The sequence below is a fragment of the Bombina bombina genome, chromosome 9, assembly GCF_027579735.1.
Source record: "Bombina bombina isolate aBomBom1 chromosome 9, aBomBom1.pri, whole genome shotgun sequence".
Taxonomy (NCBI): domain Eukaryota; kingdom Metazoa; phylum Chordata; class Amphibia; order Anura; family Bombinatoridae; genus Bombina; species Bombina bombina.
The window spans coordinates 78,165,515-78,183,873 of record NC_069507.1 but is presented as its reverse complement, the minus strand read 5'-3'; the positions used below and the strand labels follow the sequence as shown (position 1 = coordinate 78,183,873).

Here is an 18,359-nt window from a genome sequence, read left to right as displayed (position 1 = left end):
TAACAGCATTTTGTAAATGTTTATTTTTTTGTTCTTGAAATGAATAAATTAATTATAGTTGTTAAAGATGCAACAAAAGATTATGAACACACATATTAGAAATTAATAATATTTAATTTTACTTTCAGCTTACAGCTGTCGATGCAGATGAAGGAATCAATGGGCAGATCACATATGAAATCCTAACTGGAGGTCAGGGACAATTTGTCATTAATAGCAAAACCGGTATAATCACTATCGCTCCAGGTGTCACATTATCAGTTGGAGAATCTTATGCACTAACTGTAAAGGCATCTGACAATGCGCCCCCCACACAACGAAGGTACAGTATATTTTGTATTTACTTTATGATCTCTATAAATGATATAAATATTATTTGTTGAAGTATTTAGCTTTCTTGTTATTGATTGTTCCTTATAAATATTATATTGTTCCAAAAACACATCTAGTCCTCAACATATACCAACAATCCTAATTTTAGGATTATACCTGCCAGGAGTGAAACAGGATAACTAGAGATGGGTGAATGCCTGAATTTTGACATTTGGTAGAATGTAGAGTGAATGTTCCTCTTGACATTTGCATTGCCATTTCATTGTTTCTATAGCATAAAGATGAAAGCTCAGCTAGACATGTGCGTTTCGTTTTGTTCTGAATCGAAATTCGGATGAATTCGCCCAATTCGGAGATTCGAATCAATTCAAATTTCCGAATTACCCTAGCAACAAAAAAAAATCGAATCCGAATGCATTTGTAACTAATAAATCAGAATTATTTTGGATTTTTTCGTTACATTCGAATAGCCATGGACTAATCACAATTCAGTATAAAAATTAAATTTAGTGAGATTTAGTGAAATAATTCAGTTTGTGTAACTTGGAACCATCTGAATCAACATAACACATACCGAACTTCCGAATTTACAAATCGAATCCGAAATGAATACATCCGAATCTATTTGAATCCGAATGAATCCGAAACAAATACATTCAAATGTATCCAAATTTGAATCGATCTGAAACGAAATTCGAAACAATATGAATCGGTCCGAAGCGAACCGAAACAAATTTTTCAGCTGTGCACATGTCTAAATCAGCTATTAAATTTAACTTTTAAATATTACTTTAGATTTTTGAATCAAGAAGACTTCCATGGAAGTCTATAAGACTCACTAGTCAAATGTAAATATTTAAATATTCAGGGCCAGATTACAAGTGGTGCGCTATTTTGTGATTTGCTAGCCTGCATATTACAAATCAAAAGTAAAATGTTTTAATGCTGCTGCTGGCTAACTTCAGGACTTTAGATATCGCAACCACGCTAACTTCTTCCCAAAGCCTTCAATGGAAGGCGCAAATAAATATAATGAAAAAAACACTCATTACTCACACACAGTGCTAACCCGAAGGTAGTTATGAATATTTTGCATTCCAATGTTCTTAACATAGAAGAAAATTTTCTATTTATTTTTAAATATATTTTTCTATATATAAATAATTTATTTGCGTAAAATATACTGTATATCTACACTCACCGGCCACTTTATTAGGTACACCTGTTCAATTGCTTGGTAACACAAATTGCTAATCAGCCAATCACATGGCAGCAACTCAATGCATTTAGGCATCTAGTGAAGACGACTTGCCGAAGTTCAAACCGAGCATCAGAATGGGGAAGAAAGGGAATTTAAGTGACTTTGAACATGGCATGGGTGTTGGTGCCAGATGGGCTGGTCTGAGTATTTAAAAAACTGCAGATCTGCTGGGATTTTCACGCACAAACATCTCTAGGGTTTACAGACAATGGATCAAAAAAGAGAAAACATCCAGTGAGCAGCAGTTGTGTGGACGACAATGCCTTGTTGTTGTCAGAGGAGAATGGGCAGACTGGTTCGAGATGATAGAAAGGCAACAGTAACTCAAATAACCACTCGTTACAACCAAGGTATGCATAATACCATCTCTGAATGCACAACACATCAAACCTTGAAGCAGATGTGCTACAGCAGCAGAACACCACACCGGGGGCCACTCCTGTCAGCTAAGAACAGGAAACTGAAGCTACAATTTGCACAGGCTCACCAAAATTGGACAATAGAAGTTTGGAAAAATGATGCCTGGTCTGATGAGTCTCGATTTCAGCTGCAACATTCAGATGGTAGGGTCAGAATTAGGTGTAAACAACATAAAAGCATGGATCCATCCTGCCTTGTATCAAAGGTTTAGGCTGATGATGGTAGTGTAATGGTGTGGGGGATATTTTCTTGGCACACTTTGGGCCCCTTAGTACCAATTGAGCATCGTTTAAATGCCAGGGCTTACCTGAGTTTTGTTGCTGACCATGTCCATCCCTTTATGACTACAAGCACAACACGGACTCCAGCACTCCAGTGAATTTAAAAGGCAATATTTATTGATATTATATAATATTTATTGATAAAAGCGACATTTCAGGGTCACAGCCCCTTATTCATGCTCAATTGATATTGAGCATGAATAAGGGGCTGTGACCCAGAAACGTTGCTTTTATCAATAAATATTGCCTTTTAAATTCACTGGAGTGCTGGAGTCCGTGTTGTGCTTATATACTATTGGAGGGCTGTGACAGTGCCCTTGGCCTTTTGTGCACTCTGTCCTCTGTACTGTGCTCTTTTTGGGACTACCTTTATGACTACAGTGTACCCATCTTCTGATGGCTACTTCTAGCAGAATAATGCACCATGTCACAAAGCTCAAATCATCTCAAACTGGTTTCTTGAATATGACAATGAGTTCACTGTACTCCAATGGCCTCCACAGTCACCAGATCTCAATCCAATAAAGCACCTTTGGGATGTGGTGGAAAGGGAGATTCGCATCATGGATGTGCAGCCAACAAATCTGCAGCAACTGCTTGATGCTATCATGTCAATATGAACCAAAATCTCTGAGGAATGTTTTCAACACCTTGTTGAATCTATGCCACAAATAATTAAGGCAGTTCTGAAGGAAAAAATGGTTCCAACCCGGTACTAGTAAGGTGTTGTAATAAATAAATAGCAATAAAGTGGCCAGTGAGGATATATATATATATGTTTAAAAATACATAAAACATTTATGTTTAAAAATACATAAAACATTTTCTCCATCTGAGGAAAATTGGAATTTAAAATAATATTTTTTAAGGTATTTGAGTGGGAAGGGTTCAAAAGTATGTATATACATATACATATATATATATATATATATATATATATATATATATATATATATATATATATATATATATATATGTATATGTGTGTGTGTGTGTGTGTGTGTGTATACACGTGTATATATGTGTTTATATGTGTATATATGTATGTACATACATATATACACATAAAAACATAAATACACATGTATACACACATGTATATGTATGTATATTTATAATACCTTTACATTGAAATACCTTGTCAAATACCATATACCTTTAACCCTTTAACTTTTTTTAATATTTATATGAATAATTTTTATTAGTGTATATTTGAGTGTAACACTTTATTTTAAGGTATTTATGAAGTGTTTAATGCAACTTGTTGTAGTATTTAATTAAGAAAACATGTTTAAAAATGAATGTGTAATGTTGTGCAAAAAACAATTATTTTTGAACACATAAGAAATCCAGTGAGCCTCAAAGCATACTGTAAAAGTTCTTTATTCTTTGAACTTAAAGACGGAGCAACATAGTGTTAAAAGCTGCACAAAACTAGCAGCATACTGTCAATTTCTGACGCATTTCGGCTCAGGTGCCTTAGTCATAGATGCTAATACAGTGTTCACAAAGATGTATATATATAGCACTGTGATTGCCTTTTAATTATTGTAGAAGTTATTCAAGCAATTCACTGGTTATTTTAATAAGAAAGAACCCTCATGATGTGTCCTATTTTTATAACATACTTATCTAAAGTCCTTCAATAATCAGATTTTCTTTTTGTGTATTTGTTCTTTTACATACAACATAGAACAGTTTGAGCACAAAGTGCCTTTAAGATTAACAAAACAGCCATACACCCATAAAATACACAAATCTAAAGAGGAGAGAAAGAGTAATTACTCATGGAAAATGGGAGATTTTGTCCCAAGTCACTAACCAACACAGACATTACCTTTTTCTCCAGTGTATACATTATACTTGATTGATCACCAAAGTTTTATGAACGATACAAACTGTTTTGAATAGCCTTTGGGGCCAATTTATCAATGTCTGGCGGACCTGATATGCTGTAGCAATTTAACATTGCACAGGCAGTTCTGGTGAACTGCTTGTGCAATGCCGCCCCCTGCAGATTCACGGCCAATCAGCCGCTAGCAGAGAGTGTCAGTCAACCCGATCGTATGAGATTGGGCGGATTGATGTCCGCAGCCTCAGAGGTGGCGGATGAGTCAGACCGCTGCTTCTTAACTCCTGTTTCCGGCGTGCCTGAAGGGTTTTTGGCCCTATTCGGGCCATGATAAATCGGCCCCTTTGTATGTACTTTTGTGTTAAATAGCCTTTTCTATGTATTATTATATTGTGCTTTATACATTATATTGTGCTTTATACATATTTGTTGTTGATTGCAGGAGTTCTATAACTACTGTTTATATTGAGGTACTTCCTCCAAATAACCAGAGCCCACCACGCTTCTCGCAATTGATGTATAGTCTTGAAATCAGTGAAGCTATGCGGATTGGTGCTATCTTATTAAATCTACAGGTATATATCACCATGCAATATATTTATTTACTATACTTCATATGTGTTTCCAGCTCTGTGATAAAAATTAAAAAAGGCTATTGTAAAGTTCTAACAAAGTAAGATAAGGCTATTGGTCATGAATAGAATTGGTTTGCTTTTGGAAGTGTTTTCATAAAAATAATTAATTAAAAAATATAGTTTAAAGGTAGACCAAATGTATACATGACTACATAGATTACAAGTGGAGCAGTATATTTTTTTTCATGATCGTGAAAACTCTGCTGGAATTAAGCTTTTTACGCTAGTCAGGTTGCACTGGTATTACAAGTTAAAAAAAACAACTTATTTTGCACTAGCAGTAATCCGAATAGTGCGAAAATCCTAACTTAAGTTTTTGAGTGCATGTGCATGTATTCCCCCATAGAAATACATGGAGAAAAAAGTAGAAAAACACATGACTATTGCACAAACAGTGGAGCGATGGAGAAATAGTATATTCGCATTAGTAAATGTGAAATATTTACAATAAATATATAGTTAAAATCTTTATTAAATATGAATATTGCATATATACGTTTTTACATCTTTTCATCTACTTAATAACAAAGGGCTCTAATTCACATATATATATATACTGTACATATATATATATATATATATATATATATATATATATATATACGGTATATATATATGTGTGTGTGTTCATATATATTTATGTGTTTATATGTGTATACATATCTATAAATGCAAAGAAAAGTAAACCCAGAATATGGTCGGCAGTCCGTAATATATAATTAGCAAAAAAGATGTCTCATAAAGTGCAAAGTGCTAAAGCATGAACTACAATGTTCCTTAATGTACCACTCATTCACTCGCTCCTATGCAGACAGTGGAGCTCTCACTCACCCAATCCGATGGGGAAGGCGGGTATCGCCGTTCACGGCTGTAGGTTCTATCCGGACGCCTCTATGGGGGCACGGCCCAATCCTGGCCAATGAAACTCACTCTGGAACGAGGCAGAGATCCCTTGCTCCGCCTCAACTTATTCCAGACACCTGTTCCTCCGGTAAAACCAGTATCCCTCCGCCAGTGACGTAGCAGAAAACAGTTCCTGTTAGCAATATTGAACTGCTGGAAGTAGGACAGCACACAATGCACTCTTTTTTGCAAAGTACACAAACTTGTAATGCACAGCAGGAAACAGCCAAAATCCGGACAGTGACAGCTTCAATAAGAGAAAGTGGAGGCTGTTTCCATAAAACAATTCCTTTATTGATTAGTTAAAAAACGGCAAAACACAGCAAGGTTTGGACATGGTGTAGAAGGCGCAGCACAGTCTGGCTTACGCGTTTCGGATGAAATCCGTAGTCATAGCCTACTGTGCTGTGCTCTACACCTGTTTAAAACTAGTTAAAACAAGTGTGATTGGTGCACACATAAAGACACGCCTTCAGGTTGTAACCAATGCCCACAATGTTTAAGTTTAACCCACCAATGCCTGGACCGCACCTTATAATACAAAACAATAGCTTATACAATCGTGATATATATACACTGCAACAAATATATGCAAAACCAATATTATAGTATACTACTATTCACAAGAAGTCAAATATTGGGAATTAATTAATAATAAATAATAAATTATTACTTATAAATAAATTATATTATATTGCCCTAATCTTGCGCATAGGGGACTCCATTGGTAAAATTCTCAATATGAAAGAGTCAAATTTTCTTCCTGTCTTATCTGGTATGCTGGTGGGCAACAAAATACAAGTGGTGTACATATTAAGAAACTATACTACAATGAATAGATTTCATGTGACAAGTGAATGAATATATTAACAAACTAATGAACATACTGTGTATAAGTATGTCGTGGGGGGAGGGACCTAATGAATATAGGTGAAATAAAGATATCTATGCAAACTGACATAATACTGACATCAGGTGGAAAACCACAAACAATCAATCATATGGTGCCTCCCCATGTATAATTTGTAATATTGTACCGGTCAAGCACACCTGGCCACCCGATGTGTCTAGCACTATTGTTAACACGGGGGATCTATTTGTTAATGTGATGAAAGTACCCTACTAATTCATTCCCACAGGTTCATTACATCATATCTAGAATTTAAACCTTCTGGCACCCGAGTGCCCAAGGTGAATATCCAAAAAGCCTCGCGTCTAGCGAGCAGTTGGTCCAAATTGCCACCCCTAGCAGGCCTGGAGATTTTCTCAATCGCACACCATGTAAATCCTTTAAGGTTATTATCATGGTAGACTCCAAAATGTTGTACTATTGGAGTCGTGGATCTCTTAGTCGAGAAAGAGGAAAGATGTTCCCTAATCCTAGAATTCAGGTCTCTAGAGGTGAGTCCCACATATTGAATCTGGCACAATGTGCATTCAATCATATAGACTACCGATTCTGTTTTGCAATTCATGCATGAATTGATCTTATAGCTTTTCTTTGTTTTTACACTCATAAATTCTTTGGTCACCCTGGCAAAATCACAGGGCTTACACTTTCTGTGACCGCATCTATACATCCCAGTATGTCTCAGCCAAGATCCCTTCTCATCTTTCTCAGTTTTTAACAAGGTTGGCGAAAGAATGGAGCCCAAAGTGGGGCTTTTTCTGTACGCACATCTAAGTCCTTGTCGGACTGTATCAACCAATTTGTCCTCAGCCTTCAATATTGGAAAATGTTTCCTAATTATCTCACATACTTGTGGATATTGGGTACTATGTGTAGTGACAAAAGTAATTCCCTGTTTAGTTGTACTGTGCTTATCTTTTGTTTTTAATAAGCTCTCTCTTGGTATTACTTGTACAGATTCTTTGGCCCTTTTGATCACTTTCTTAGGGTACTTTCTTTCCTTTAATCTCGTCTCCAATTTTGTTGCCTCATTATCAAAATCCTCATTGGAGGTGCAATTCCTTTTGATTCGTGTATATTCGCCTTTTGCAATAGCAAAGGGAACATGTCTTGGATGGCAACTTGTTCCTAAGAGTAAGGAATTACCTGAAATGGATTTTCTGAAAATCCTGGAAAGTATTCTACCATTGGGACTACCCTCCAGGGTGATGTCCAAATAATTGATTGAACTCTGACTCACTTCAAAGGTGAAGCTAAGTCCAATTTCATTTTGATTCAGATAGTCAATGAATCCCTGTATGTCAGATGAGTTACCTGACCAGATGAAGAGAAGATCATCTATGTATCTCTTATAAAAAGAGATACATTTCCTATAGGGGTTTCTATCTCCAAAGATGTGGTAAAACTCCCACCAGCCTAGAAAGAGATTAGCAAAGGAGGGAGCAAATTTGGCCCCCATGGCGGTACCACATCTCTGGAGATAGAAAACATCCTCAAATTTGAAAAAATTGTGCGACAAAAGAAAAAGAGTGACCTTCAAAATATATTTAATGAAATCATCAGAGTAATCAGTATTTTGTTCCAGAAAGAAGGCAATGGCTTCTATCCCTTTGGAGTGTGGGATACTAGAATAGAGCGACACTGCATCCACCGTAAGCCATGTAGATTGTGGTGTCCATTTTATTTCTTCCATAACATTAAGGATATGTTTAGTATCCCTAATGTAAGAATGGAGAGTGACAACTAGGGGTTGAAGGATCGCGTCCAACCACTCAGACAAATTACCTAGAAGTGACTCCACGCCACTCACTATCGGCCGTCCCTGGACATTGTCCAAGGATTTGTGTGTCTTAGGTAAATGATGGAACAGCGGTATTTTAGGACAATCTACTAACAAATAGTTCATTGTAGCCTGATCCACAAATCCTTGTTCTAATCCATCATCTAAAAGATGTGCTAGTTTAGAACGAAAGTGAGTGGTGGGATCCCTTTGTAAAACTAGGTAATTGTTCTCATTACATAATTGTCTGTGGCCTTCATCTATATACTGTTGTCGGTCCATGACCACAACCATTCCCCCTTTATCAGAATTTTTTATCACCAGGCTATTGTCCTCTTTAAGAGAGGCCAAAGCACTCTTCTCAGCAAGTGACAAATTGAATTTACTTGGGGGTTGATGGGCCTTTAGTTGTAAAAGATCCTTTTCAACCCTGTTGTAGAAAGTTTCAATGACTGATCCCCTGTTTTGAATAGGGTAAAATTTGGATTTCTCTTTAAATTTGGGACCCATGTTGCGACCACCCGAGCTACCCTTTGATTCAATCTGCAGCTGTTGCAGTGTGACGGTGTCACAATTGTGTTCAAAATCAATAGGGTCCCTAGTGGTAGTATCAACATGGGTAACTGACACATCGGTATGATCAGGTGTACTCAATCCATGAAAATGTTTCTTTAAAGTCAAATTGCGTGTTAATTTATTAACATCCATGATTGTTCTAAAAACATCGAAATCTATTGTAGGGGCAAAATTTAAACCTTTATTCAAAACACTATATTGTGCAATGCTAAGCTGTTTGGAAGATAAATTGATGACGTTGCCTACAATCTTGGAATTGATTATTTGTACTTGGTCTGTGGACGGGGTTCCCTCAATTGATACTTGTCCTGGTTCTTTGTGTAATGTGCTTTGGGCTGTGTGTTCTGTTTGTTCTGTTTCCCTCCCCCTGCTGATGCATCCTGATCCTGGGGAAAAACCTGATTAATGGCCAGAGTGTCAGGTCTGTTTTGAAAATGCATATTAGGTGCAAATTCTGTGTAGTTACCCTGTTTAGGTTTAACTGCTACTAAGTTATGTTGTAAATAGCCTTGATTAGTGCTCATAGTATCTGTATATGCTATCTGGGGGATATGTATGATGTTGGGAGGGGCAGTATCATCATGGGCTGACCCTAGCCGGGTTTGTTCACTGATAATCTCACCCTCACTTGACCCCTCAGAATCACTACCAGAGAAGGTCACATTCTTTTTGTTGTTAATACCTTTGCCATCATTACCACGATTTCTACTACGATTTCTATTGCCCCTTCTCCTACGGCCAAACCTAGGTTGATTCGCCCTAAAATTCCCCCTAGCACTTTTATTCCATATATACACTGAATTGCTAGAATAATCATATTTGTCCCTAATATATTTAGTATTTTCCAATATTGAAGGCTGAGGACAAATTGGTTGATACAGTCCGACAAGGACTTAGATGTGCGTACAGAAAAAGCCCCACTTTGGGCTCCATTCTTTCGCCAACCTTGTTAAAAACTGAGAAAGATGAGAAGGGATCTTGGCTGAGACATACTGGGATGTATAGATGCGGTCACAGAAAGTGTAAGCCCTGTGATTTTGCCAGGGTGACCAAAGAATTTATGAGTGTAAAAACAAAGAAAAGCTATAAGATCAATTCATGCATGAATTGCAAAACAGAATCGGTAGTCTATATGATTGAATGCACATTGTGCCAGATTCAATATGTGGGACTCACCTCTAGAGACCTGAATTCTAGGATTAGGGAACATCTTTCCTCTTTCTCGACTAAGAGATCCACGACTCCAATAGTACAACATTTTGGAGACTACCATGATAATAACCTTAAAGGATTTACATGGTGTGCGATTGAGAAAGTCTCCAGGCCTGCTAGGGGTGGCAATTTGGACTAACTGCTCGCTAGACGCGAGGCTTTTTGGATATTCACCTTGGGCACTCGGGTGCCAGAAGGTTTAAATTCTAGATATGATGTAATGAACCTGTGGGAATGAATTAGTAGGGTACTTTCATCACATTAACAAATAGATCCCCCGTGTTAACAATAGTGCTAGACACATCGGGTGGCCAGGTGTGCTTGACCGGTACAATATTACAAATTATACATGGGGAGGCACCATATGATTGATTGTTTGTGGTTTTCCACCTGATGTCAGTATTATGTCAGTTTGCATAGATATCTTTATTTCACCTATATTCATTAGGTCCCTCCCCCCACGACATACTTATACACAGTATGTTCATTAGTTTGTTAATATATTCATTCACTTGTCACATGAAATCTATTCATTGTAGTATAGTTTCTTAATATGTACACCACTTGTATTTTGTTGCCCACCAGCATACCAGATAAGACAGGAAGAAAATTTGACTCTTTCATATTGAGAATTTTACCAATGGAGTCCCCTATGCGCAAGATTAGGGCAATATAATATAATTTATTTATAAGTAATAATTTATTATTTATTATTAATTAATTCCCAATATTTGACTTCTTGTGAATAGTAGTATACTATAATATTGGTTTTGCATATATTTGTTGCAGTGTATATATATCACGATTGTATAAGCTATTGTTTTGTATTATAAGGTGCGGTCCAGGCATTGGTGGGTTAAACTTAAACATTGTGGGCATTGGTTACAACCTGAAGGCGTGTCTTTATGTGTGCACCAATCACACTTGTTTTAACTAGTTTTAAACAGGTGTAGAGCACAGCACAGTAGGCTATGACTACGGATTTCATCCGAAACGCGTAAGCCAGACTGTGCTGCGCCTTCTACACCATGTCCAAACCTTGCTGTGTTTTGCCGTTTTTTAACTAATCAATAAAGGAATTGTTTTATGGAAACAGCCTCCACTTTCTCTTATTGAAGCTGTCACTGTCCGGATTTTGGCTGTTTCCTGCTGTGCATTACAAGTTTGTGTACTTTGCAAAAAAGAGTGCATTGTGTGCTGTCCTACTTCCAGCAGTTCAATATTGCTAACAGGAACTGTTTTCTGCTACGTCACTGGCGGAGGGATACTGGTTTTACCGGAGGAACAGGTGTCTGGAATAAGTTGAGGCGGAGCAAGGGATCTCTGCCTCGTTCCAGAGTGAGTTTCATTGGCCAGGATTGGGCCGTGCCCCCATAGAGGCGTCCGGATAGAACCTACAGCCGTGAACGGCGATACCCGTCTTCCCCATCGGATTGGGTGAGTGAGAGCTCCACTGTCTGCATAGGAGCGAGTGAATGAGTGGTACATTAAGGAACATTGTAGTTCATGCTTTAGCACTTTGCACTTTATGAGACATCTTTTTTGCTAATTATATATTACGGACTGCCGACCATATTCTGGGTTTACTTTTCTTTGCATTTGTCTAATTTTGGTATTACCGGACATACCGATACCCAGTTTTATGATTTTGGTTCAGTCTTCTTACTAAGACTTTTGCACAGTCATGGAGGAAACACAGCAGGCCTTTTACTCACTAATGCCTGTAACTGCACGTACGACTTTGCCTACAGATTGTGAATTGATTTTCTCCGAAGATAAAGGAGTATTAGCACTGAGCACCTTGTTTGAACAAATGGAGACATTGTTATTAAAAGAGTCTAAAACCCAGTGGGATATTTGGACACTGGAGAAGTACTTGAGTCTAAGTATGATACCGAGGGGACTAAGGCTATATAAGTTTCCGACCTTTGATGTGGATGCACAAGATAAAGACTTTATAGATGCTTGGAACAGTGTACTATCTGAATGCTCTATGAGGCTTATGAAATTGCTAATACAGTATAAAAATAAGTTGTTGGATAGCATAAGAGCAGATATAAATGAATTACAGATAGAACTGAATAGGAGAAGCAGTCATAATGATTTTGCTAGATTTGATAAAACTTTGAGAGAGTTGGTTGCTAAGGGGAGGTCTGGGATCATGGAAACGAAACATACTAAATATATTAGGGACAAATATGATTATTCTAGCAATTCAGTGTATATATGGAATAAAAGTGCTAGGGGGAATTTTAGGGCGAATCAACCTAGGTTTGGCCGTAGGAGAAGGGGCAATAGAAATCGTAGTAGAAATCGTGGTAATGATGGCAAAGGTATTAACAACAAAAAGAATGTGACCTTCTCTGGTAGTGATTCTGAGGGGTCAAGTGAGGGTGAGATTATCAGTGAACAAACCCGGCTAGGGTCAGCCCATGATGATACTGCCCCTCCCAACATCATACATATCCCCCAGATAGCATATACAGATACTATGAGCACTAATCAAGGCTATTTACAACATAACTTAGTAGCAGTTAAACCTAAACAGGGTAACTACACAGAATTTGCACCTAATATGCATTTTCAAAACAGACCTGACACTCTGGCCATTAATCAGGTTTTTCCCCAGGATCAGGATGCATCAGCAGGGGGAGGGAAACAGAACAAACAGAACACACAGCCCAAAGCACATTACACAAAGAACCAGGACAAGTATCAATTGAGGGAACCCCGTCCACAGACCAAGTACAAATAATCAATTCCAAGATTGTAGGCAACGTCATCAATTTATCTTCCAAACAGCTTAGCATTGCACAATATAGTGTTTTGAATAAAGGTTTAAATTTTGCCCCTACAATAGATTTCGATGTTTTTAGAACAATCATGGATGTTAATAAATTAACACGCAATTTGACTTTAAAGAAACATTTTCATGGATTGAGTACACCTGATCATACCGATGTGTCAGTTACCCATGTTGATACTACCACTAGGGACCCTATTGATTTTGAACACAATTGTGACACCGTCACACTGCAACAGCTGCAGATTGAATCAAAGGGTAGCTCGGGTGGTCGCAACATGGGTCCCAAATTTAAAGAGAAATCCAAATTTTACCCTATTCAAAACAGGGGATCAGTCATTGAAACTTTCTACAACAGGGTTGAAAAGGATCTTTTACAACTAAAGGCCCATCAACCCCCAAGTAAATTCAATTTGTCACTTGCTGAGAAGAGTGCTTTGGCCTCTCTTAAAGAGGACAATAGCCTGGTGATAAAAAATTCTGATAAAGGGGGAATGGTTGTGGTCATGGACCGACAACAGTATATAGATGAAGGCCACAGACAATTATGTAATGAGAACAATTACCTAGTTTTACAAAGGGATCCCACCACTCACTTTCGTTCTAAACTAGCACATCTTTTAGATGATGGATTAGAACAAGGATTTGTGGATCAGGCTACAATGAACTATTTGTTAGTAGATTGTCCTAAAATACCGCTGTTCCATCATTTACCTAAGACACACAAATCCTTGGACAATGTCCAGGGACGGCCGATAGTGAGTGGCGTGGAGTCACTTCTAGGTAATTTGTCTGAGTGGTTGGACGCGATCCTTCAACCCCTAGTTGTCACTCTCCATTCTTACATTAGGGATACTAAACATATCCTTAATGTTATGGAAGAAATAAAATGGACACCACAATCTACATGGCTTACGGTGGATGCAGTGTCGCTCTATTCTAGTATCCCACACTCCAAAGGGATAGAAGACATTGCCTTCTTTCTGGAACAAAATACTGATTACTCTGATGATTTCATTAAATATATTTTGAAGGTCACTCTTTTTCTTTTGTCGCACAATTTTTTCAAATTTGAGGATGTTTTCTATCTCCAGAGATGTGGTACCGCCATGGGGGCCAAATTTGCTCCCTCCTTTGCTAATCTCTTTCTAGGCTGGTGGGAGTTTTACCACATCTTTGGAGATAGAAACCCCTATAGGAAATGTATCTCTTTTTATAAGAGATACATAGATGATCTTCTCTTCATCTGGTCAGGTAACTCATCTGACATACAGGGATTCATTGACTATCTGAATCAAAATGAAATTGGACTTAGCTTCACCTTTGAAGTGAGTCAGAGTTCAATCAATTATTTGGACATCACACTGGAGGGTAGTCCCAATGGTAGAATACTTTCCAGGATTTTCAGAAAATCCATTTCAGGTAATTCCTTACTCTTAGGAACAAGTTGCCATCCAAGACATGTTCCCTTTGCTATTGCAAAAGGCGAATATACACGAATCAAAAGGAATTGCACCTCCAATGAGGATTTTGATAATGAGGCAACAAAATTGGAGACGAGATTAAAGGAAAGAAAGTACCCTAAGAAAGTGATCAAAAGGGCCAAAGAATCTGTACAAGTAATACCAAGAGAGAGCTTATTAAAAACAAAAGATAAGCACAGTACAACTAAACAGGGAATTACTTTTGTCACTACACATAGTACCCAATATCCACAAGTATGTGAGATAATTAGGAAACATTTTCCAATATTGAAGGCTGAGGACAAATTGGTTGATACAGTCCGACAAGGACTTAGATGTGCGTACAGAAAAAGCCCCACTTTGGGCTCCATTCTTTCGCCAACCTTGTTAAAAACTGAGAAAGATGAGAAGGGATCTTGGCTGAGACATACTGGGATGTATAGATGCGGTCACAGAAAGTGTAAGCCCTGTGATTTTGCCAGGGTGACCAAAGAATTTATGAGTGTAAAAACAAAGAAAAGCTATAAGATCAATTCATGCATGAATTGCAAAACAGAATCGGTAGTCTATATGATTGAATGCACATTGTGCCAGATTCAATATGTGGGACTCACCTCTAGAGACCTGAATTCTAGGATTAGGGAACATCTTTCCTCTTTCTCGACTAAGAGATCCACGACTCCAATAGTACAACATTTTGGAGTCTACCATGATAATAACCTTAAAGGATTTACATGGTGTGCGATTGAGAAAGTCTCCAGGCCTGCTAGGGGTGGCAATTTGGACCAACTGCTCGCTAGACGCGAGGCTTTTTGGATATTCACCTTGGGCACTCGGGTGCCAGAAGGTTTAAATTCTAGATATGATGTAATGAACCTGTGGGAATGAATTAGTAGGGTACTTTCATCACATTAACAAATAGATCCCCCGTGTTAACAATAGTGCTAGACACATCGGGTGGCCAGGTGTGCTTGACCGGTACAATATTACAAATTATACATGGGGAGGCACCATATGATTGATTGTTTGTGGTTTTCCACCTGATGTCAGTATTATGTCAGTTTGCATAGATATCTTTATTTCACCTATATTCATTAGGTCCCTCCCCCCACGACATACTTATACACAGTATGTTCATTAGTTTGTTAATATATTCATTCACTTGTCACATGAAATCTATTCATTGTAGTATAGTTTCTTAATATGTACACCACTTGTATTTTGTTGCCCACCAGCATACCAGATAAGACAGGAAGAAAATTTGACTCTTTCATATTGAGAATTTTACCAATGGAGTCCCCTATGCGCAAGATTAGGGCAATATAATATAATTTATTTATAAGTAATAATTTATTATTTATTATTAATTAATTCCCAATATTTGACTTCTTGTGAATAGTAGTATACTATAATATTGGTTTTGCATATATTTGTTGCAGTGTATATATATCACGATTGTATAAGCTATTGTTTTGTATTATAAGGTGCGGTCCAGGCATTGGTGGGTTAAACTTAAACATTGTGGGCATTGGTTACAACCTGAAGGCGTGTCTTTATGTGTGCACCAATCACACTTGTTTTAACTAGTTTTAAACAGGTGTAGAGCACAGCACAGTAGGCTATGACTACGGATTTCATCCGAAACGCGTAAGCCAGACTGTGCTGCGCCTTCTACACCATGTCCAAACCTTGCTGTGTTTTGCCGTTTTTTAACTAATCAATAAAGGAATTGTTTTATGGAAACAGCCTCCACTTTCTCTTATTGAAGCTATACATATCTATATACATACAAATACTTTTTTAGCCATGTATCTGTATGTTTCTCTATGTTAAATTACTTTGGCTGCTTTTTTTCTTTCTTTCTAACACCCGAGATCTCATATATTTGAGCCCTTATAATTTTTTGTGCAATATTTTTATTAAAAAAATTATTATTAGACAGTGTTAATATGAGTGTAAGTGTACTTTGTAATGTATTTTTGATGTATGTTGTTCAACTTTTCAGTTTTAGAAAACAGTTGACCACAGCTCTGAGATCGCGGTAAGGATGGAAACGTTAATGGCGATTGCGCTAGCACAATCGTGATTTCGCTCCACTTGTAATATCAGCACAATGAAAATGGCTCGTGAAAACACGATTATGCTAGCACAAAAACGTTAGCGTCTCAATTGTAATCTAGCCCATAGTATTTATGCAATTCGCTCTAACATTTTTATAACCAGGACATTTCTGTAATTTGATATACAAGATATGTTACCAGCATTTCAATGACGCTTGATTTCCTATTATCAACAATGTTATCTGTCTTCAAAAAATTTATGAAATGTGGAAGGCTATATTTGAAGAACAAATAAAACACATTTGTTACTTCAGTAATGGATTAGCACATAATTAAGCACAGAAAAAATCATTTAAAATGCACATTTTACTCACAAATATACACCACCCCCATTGTTAATCTTTCTGTCTAGTAAATTATATTAATGGAGCATACACTTAAAAGTCAGATTTGAAGATGTGCTTGTTTTCTCTATAGCAAAAGACAATGCAAAACATTTATAAAAAAAATCAATTAACTAGGGTTATAAATATATATTTAAAATGATGGAAATAATGTCATGTTCACTTTTTCGTAAAACATTGTTCATAATTGCAAAGTTTTATGTCACAAATCTTTGATACGCTGCAATTTTGATTAATTGATGATTTCTATCTCACTGTTAACCTATTATTTTAAAATGAAGACAAAAATAAGTTAAAGCTTATTTTGTGTAGCCATAAAATTAAAGGGACAGTCTACACCAGAATTTTTGTTTTAAAAGATAGATAATCCCTTTATTACCCATTCTCCAGTTTTGCATAAACATTACAGTTATATTAATACACCTTTTTACCTCTGTGATTACCTTGCATCTAAGCCTCTGAAAACTGCCCCCTTATTTCAGTTATTTTGACAGACTTGCATTTTTGCCAATCGTTGCTTACTCCTAGGTAAATCCACGTGCGTGAGCACAGTGTTATCTATATGACACACATGAATTTACTCCCTCTAGTGGTGAAAAACTGTCAAAATGCATTCAGATAAGAGGCGGCCTTCAAGGTCTAAGGAATTAGCATATCAATCTCCTAGGTTTAGCTTTGAACTAAGAATACCAAGAGAACAAAGCAAAATTGGTGATAAAAGTAAATTGGAAAGTTTTTTTAAAATTACATGCCCTGTCTGAATCATGAAAATTTATTTTGGACTAGACTGTCCCTTTAATGTTAGGTTTTAAATAGATTTTAAAATGTATACACAAAAATAATATGTGATAAACACTGTTTGTGTCCCATTTTATTTAGCAAGATGTCTTGTCAGGGCTTATTACAAATTAAAACAATCACAACTATGTAATATATTATATTAATACATTTTAATTATATTATGTACATTTTTGCTTATGTCCTCTATTATTTCTTTAAGGCCACAGATAGGGAAGGAGATCCAATTACATATTTAATACAAAATGGAGATCCACAGAAAGTTTTTAACCTTTCAGTAAGGTAAGGCAATCCAATTTACTCCCACTTACCTAGATTTATTTTTAAATGTCTGACATTTATGGATTTAAAATGTTTCAATTTTTATTTTTTATTTTATTTGTATTATTTGCTGAGGTAACACTATGAAAAACAATTCCGCAGCAAGTGCATGAAATTAGATATAAGCTATTAAGCCTGTTTCCTAACAGTGCCAGTCATTTCAGTACAATACTTTGGAGACAATACCCTGCTTTATTTGTTAAAATCAATTGTGTTCTTTTCATACCAGCTGATTAATATTTGTTGAAATTAATTGTCTAACATTTTATAAGAAATTTAATGAAAAGGTGCTATACAATAGACAGACGGATAGATAGACAGACAGACAGACAGAGTTAGAGAGAGAT

General features: G+C 36.8%; 1 protein-coding gene across 1 annotated transcript in view; it reads left to right on the top strand.

Annotated features, from left to right (window-relative positions):
* Positions 1–18,359, top strand: part of PCDH15 (protocadherin related 15) — a 1,588,775-nt gene that overhangs the window by 641,551 nt on the left and 928,865 nt on the right. The window contains exons 12-14 of the mRNA XM_053692906.1: positions 129–322; positions 4,590–4,722; positions 17,894–17,973. Of these exons, the coding sequence (XP_053548881.1) occupies positions 129–322; positions 4,590–4,722; positions 17,894–17,973 (407 nt within the window). The remainder of the gene's footprint in view (positions 1–128; positions 323–4,589; positions 4,723–17,893; positions 17,974–18,359) is intronic.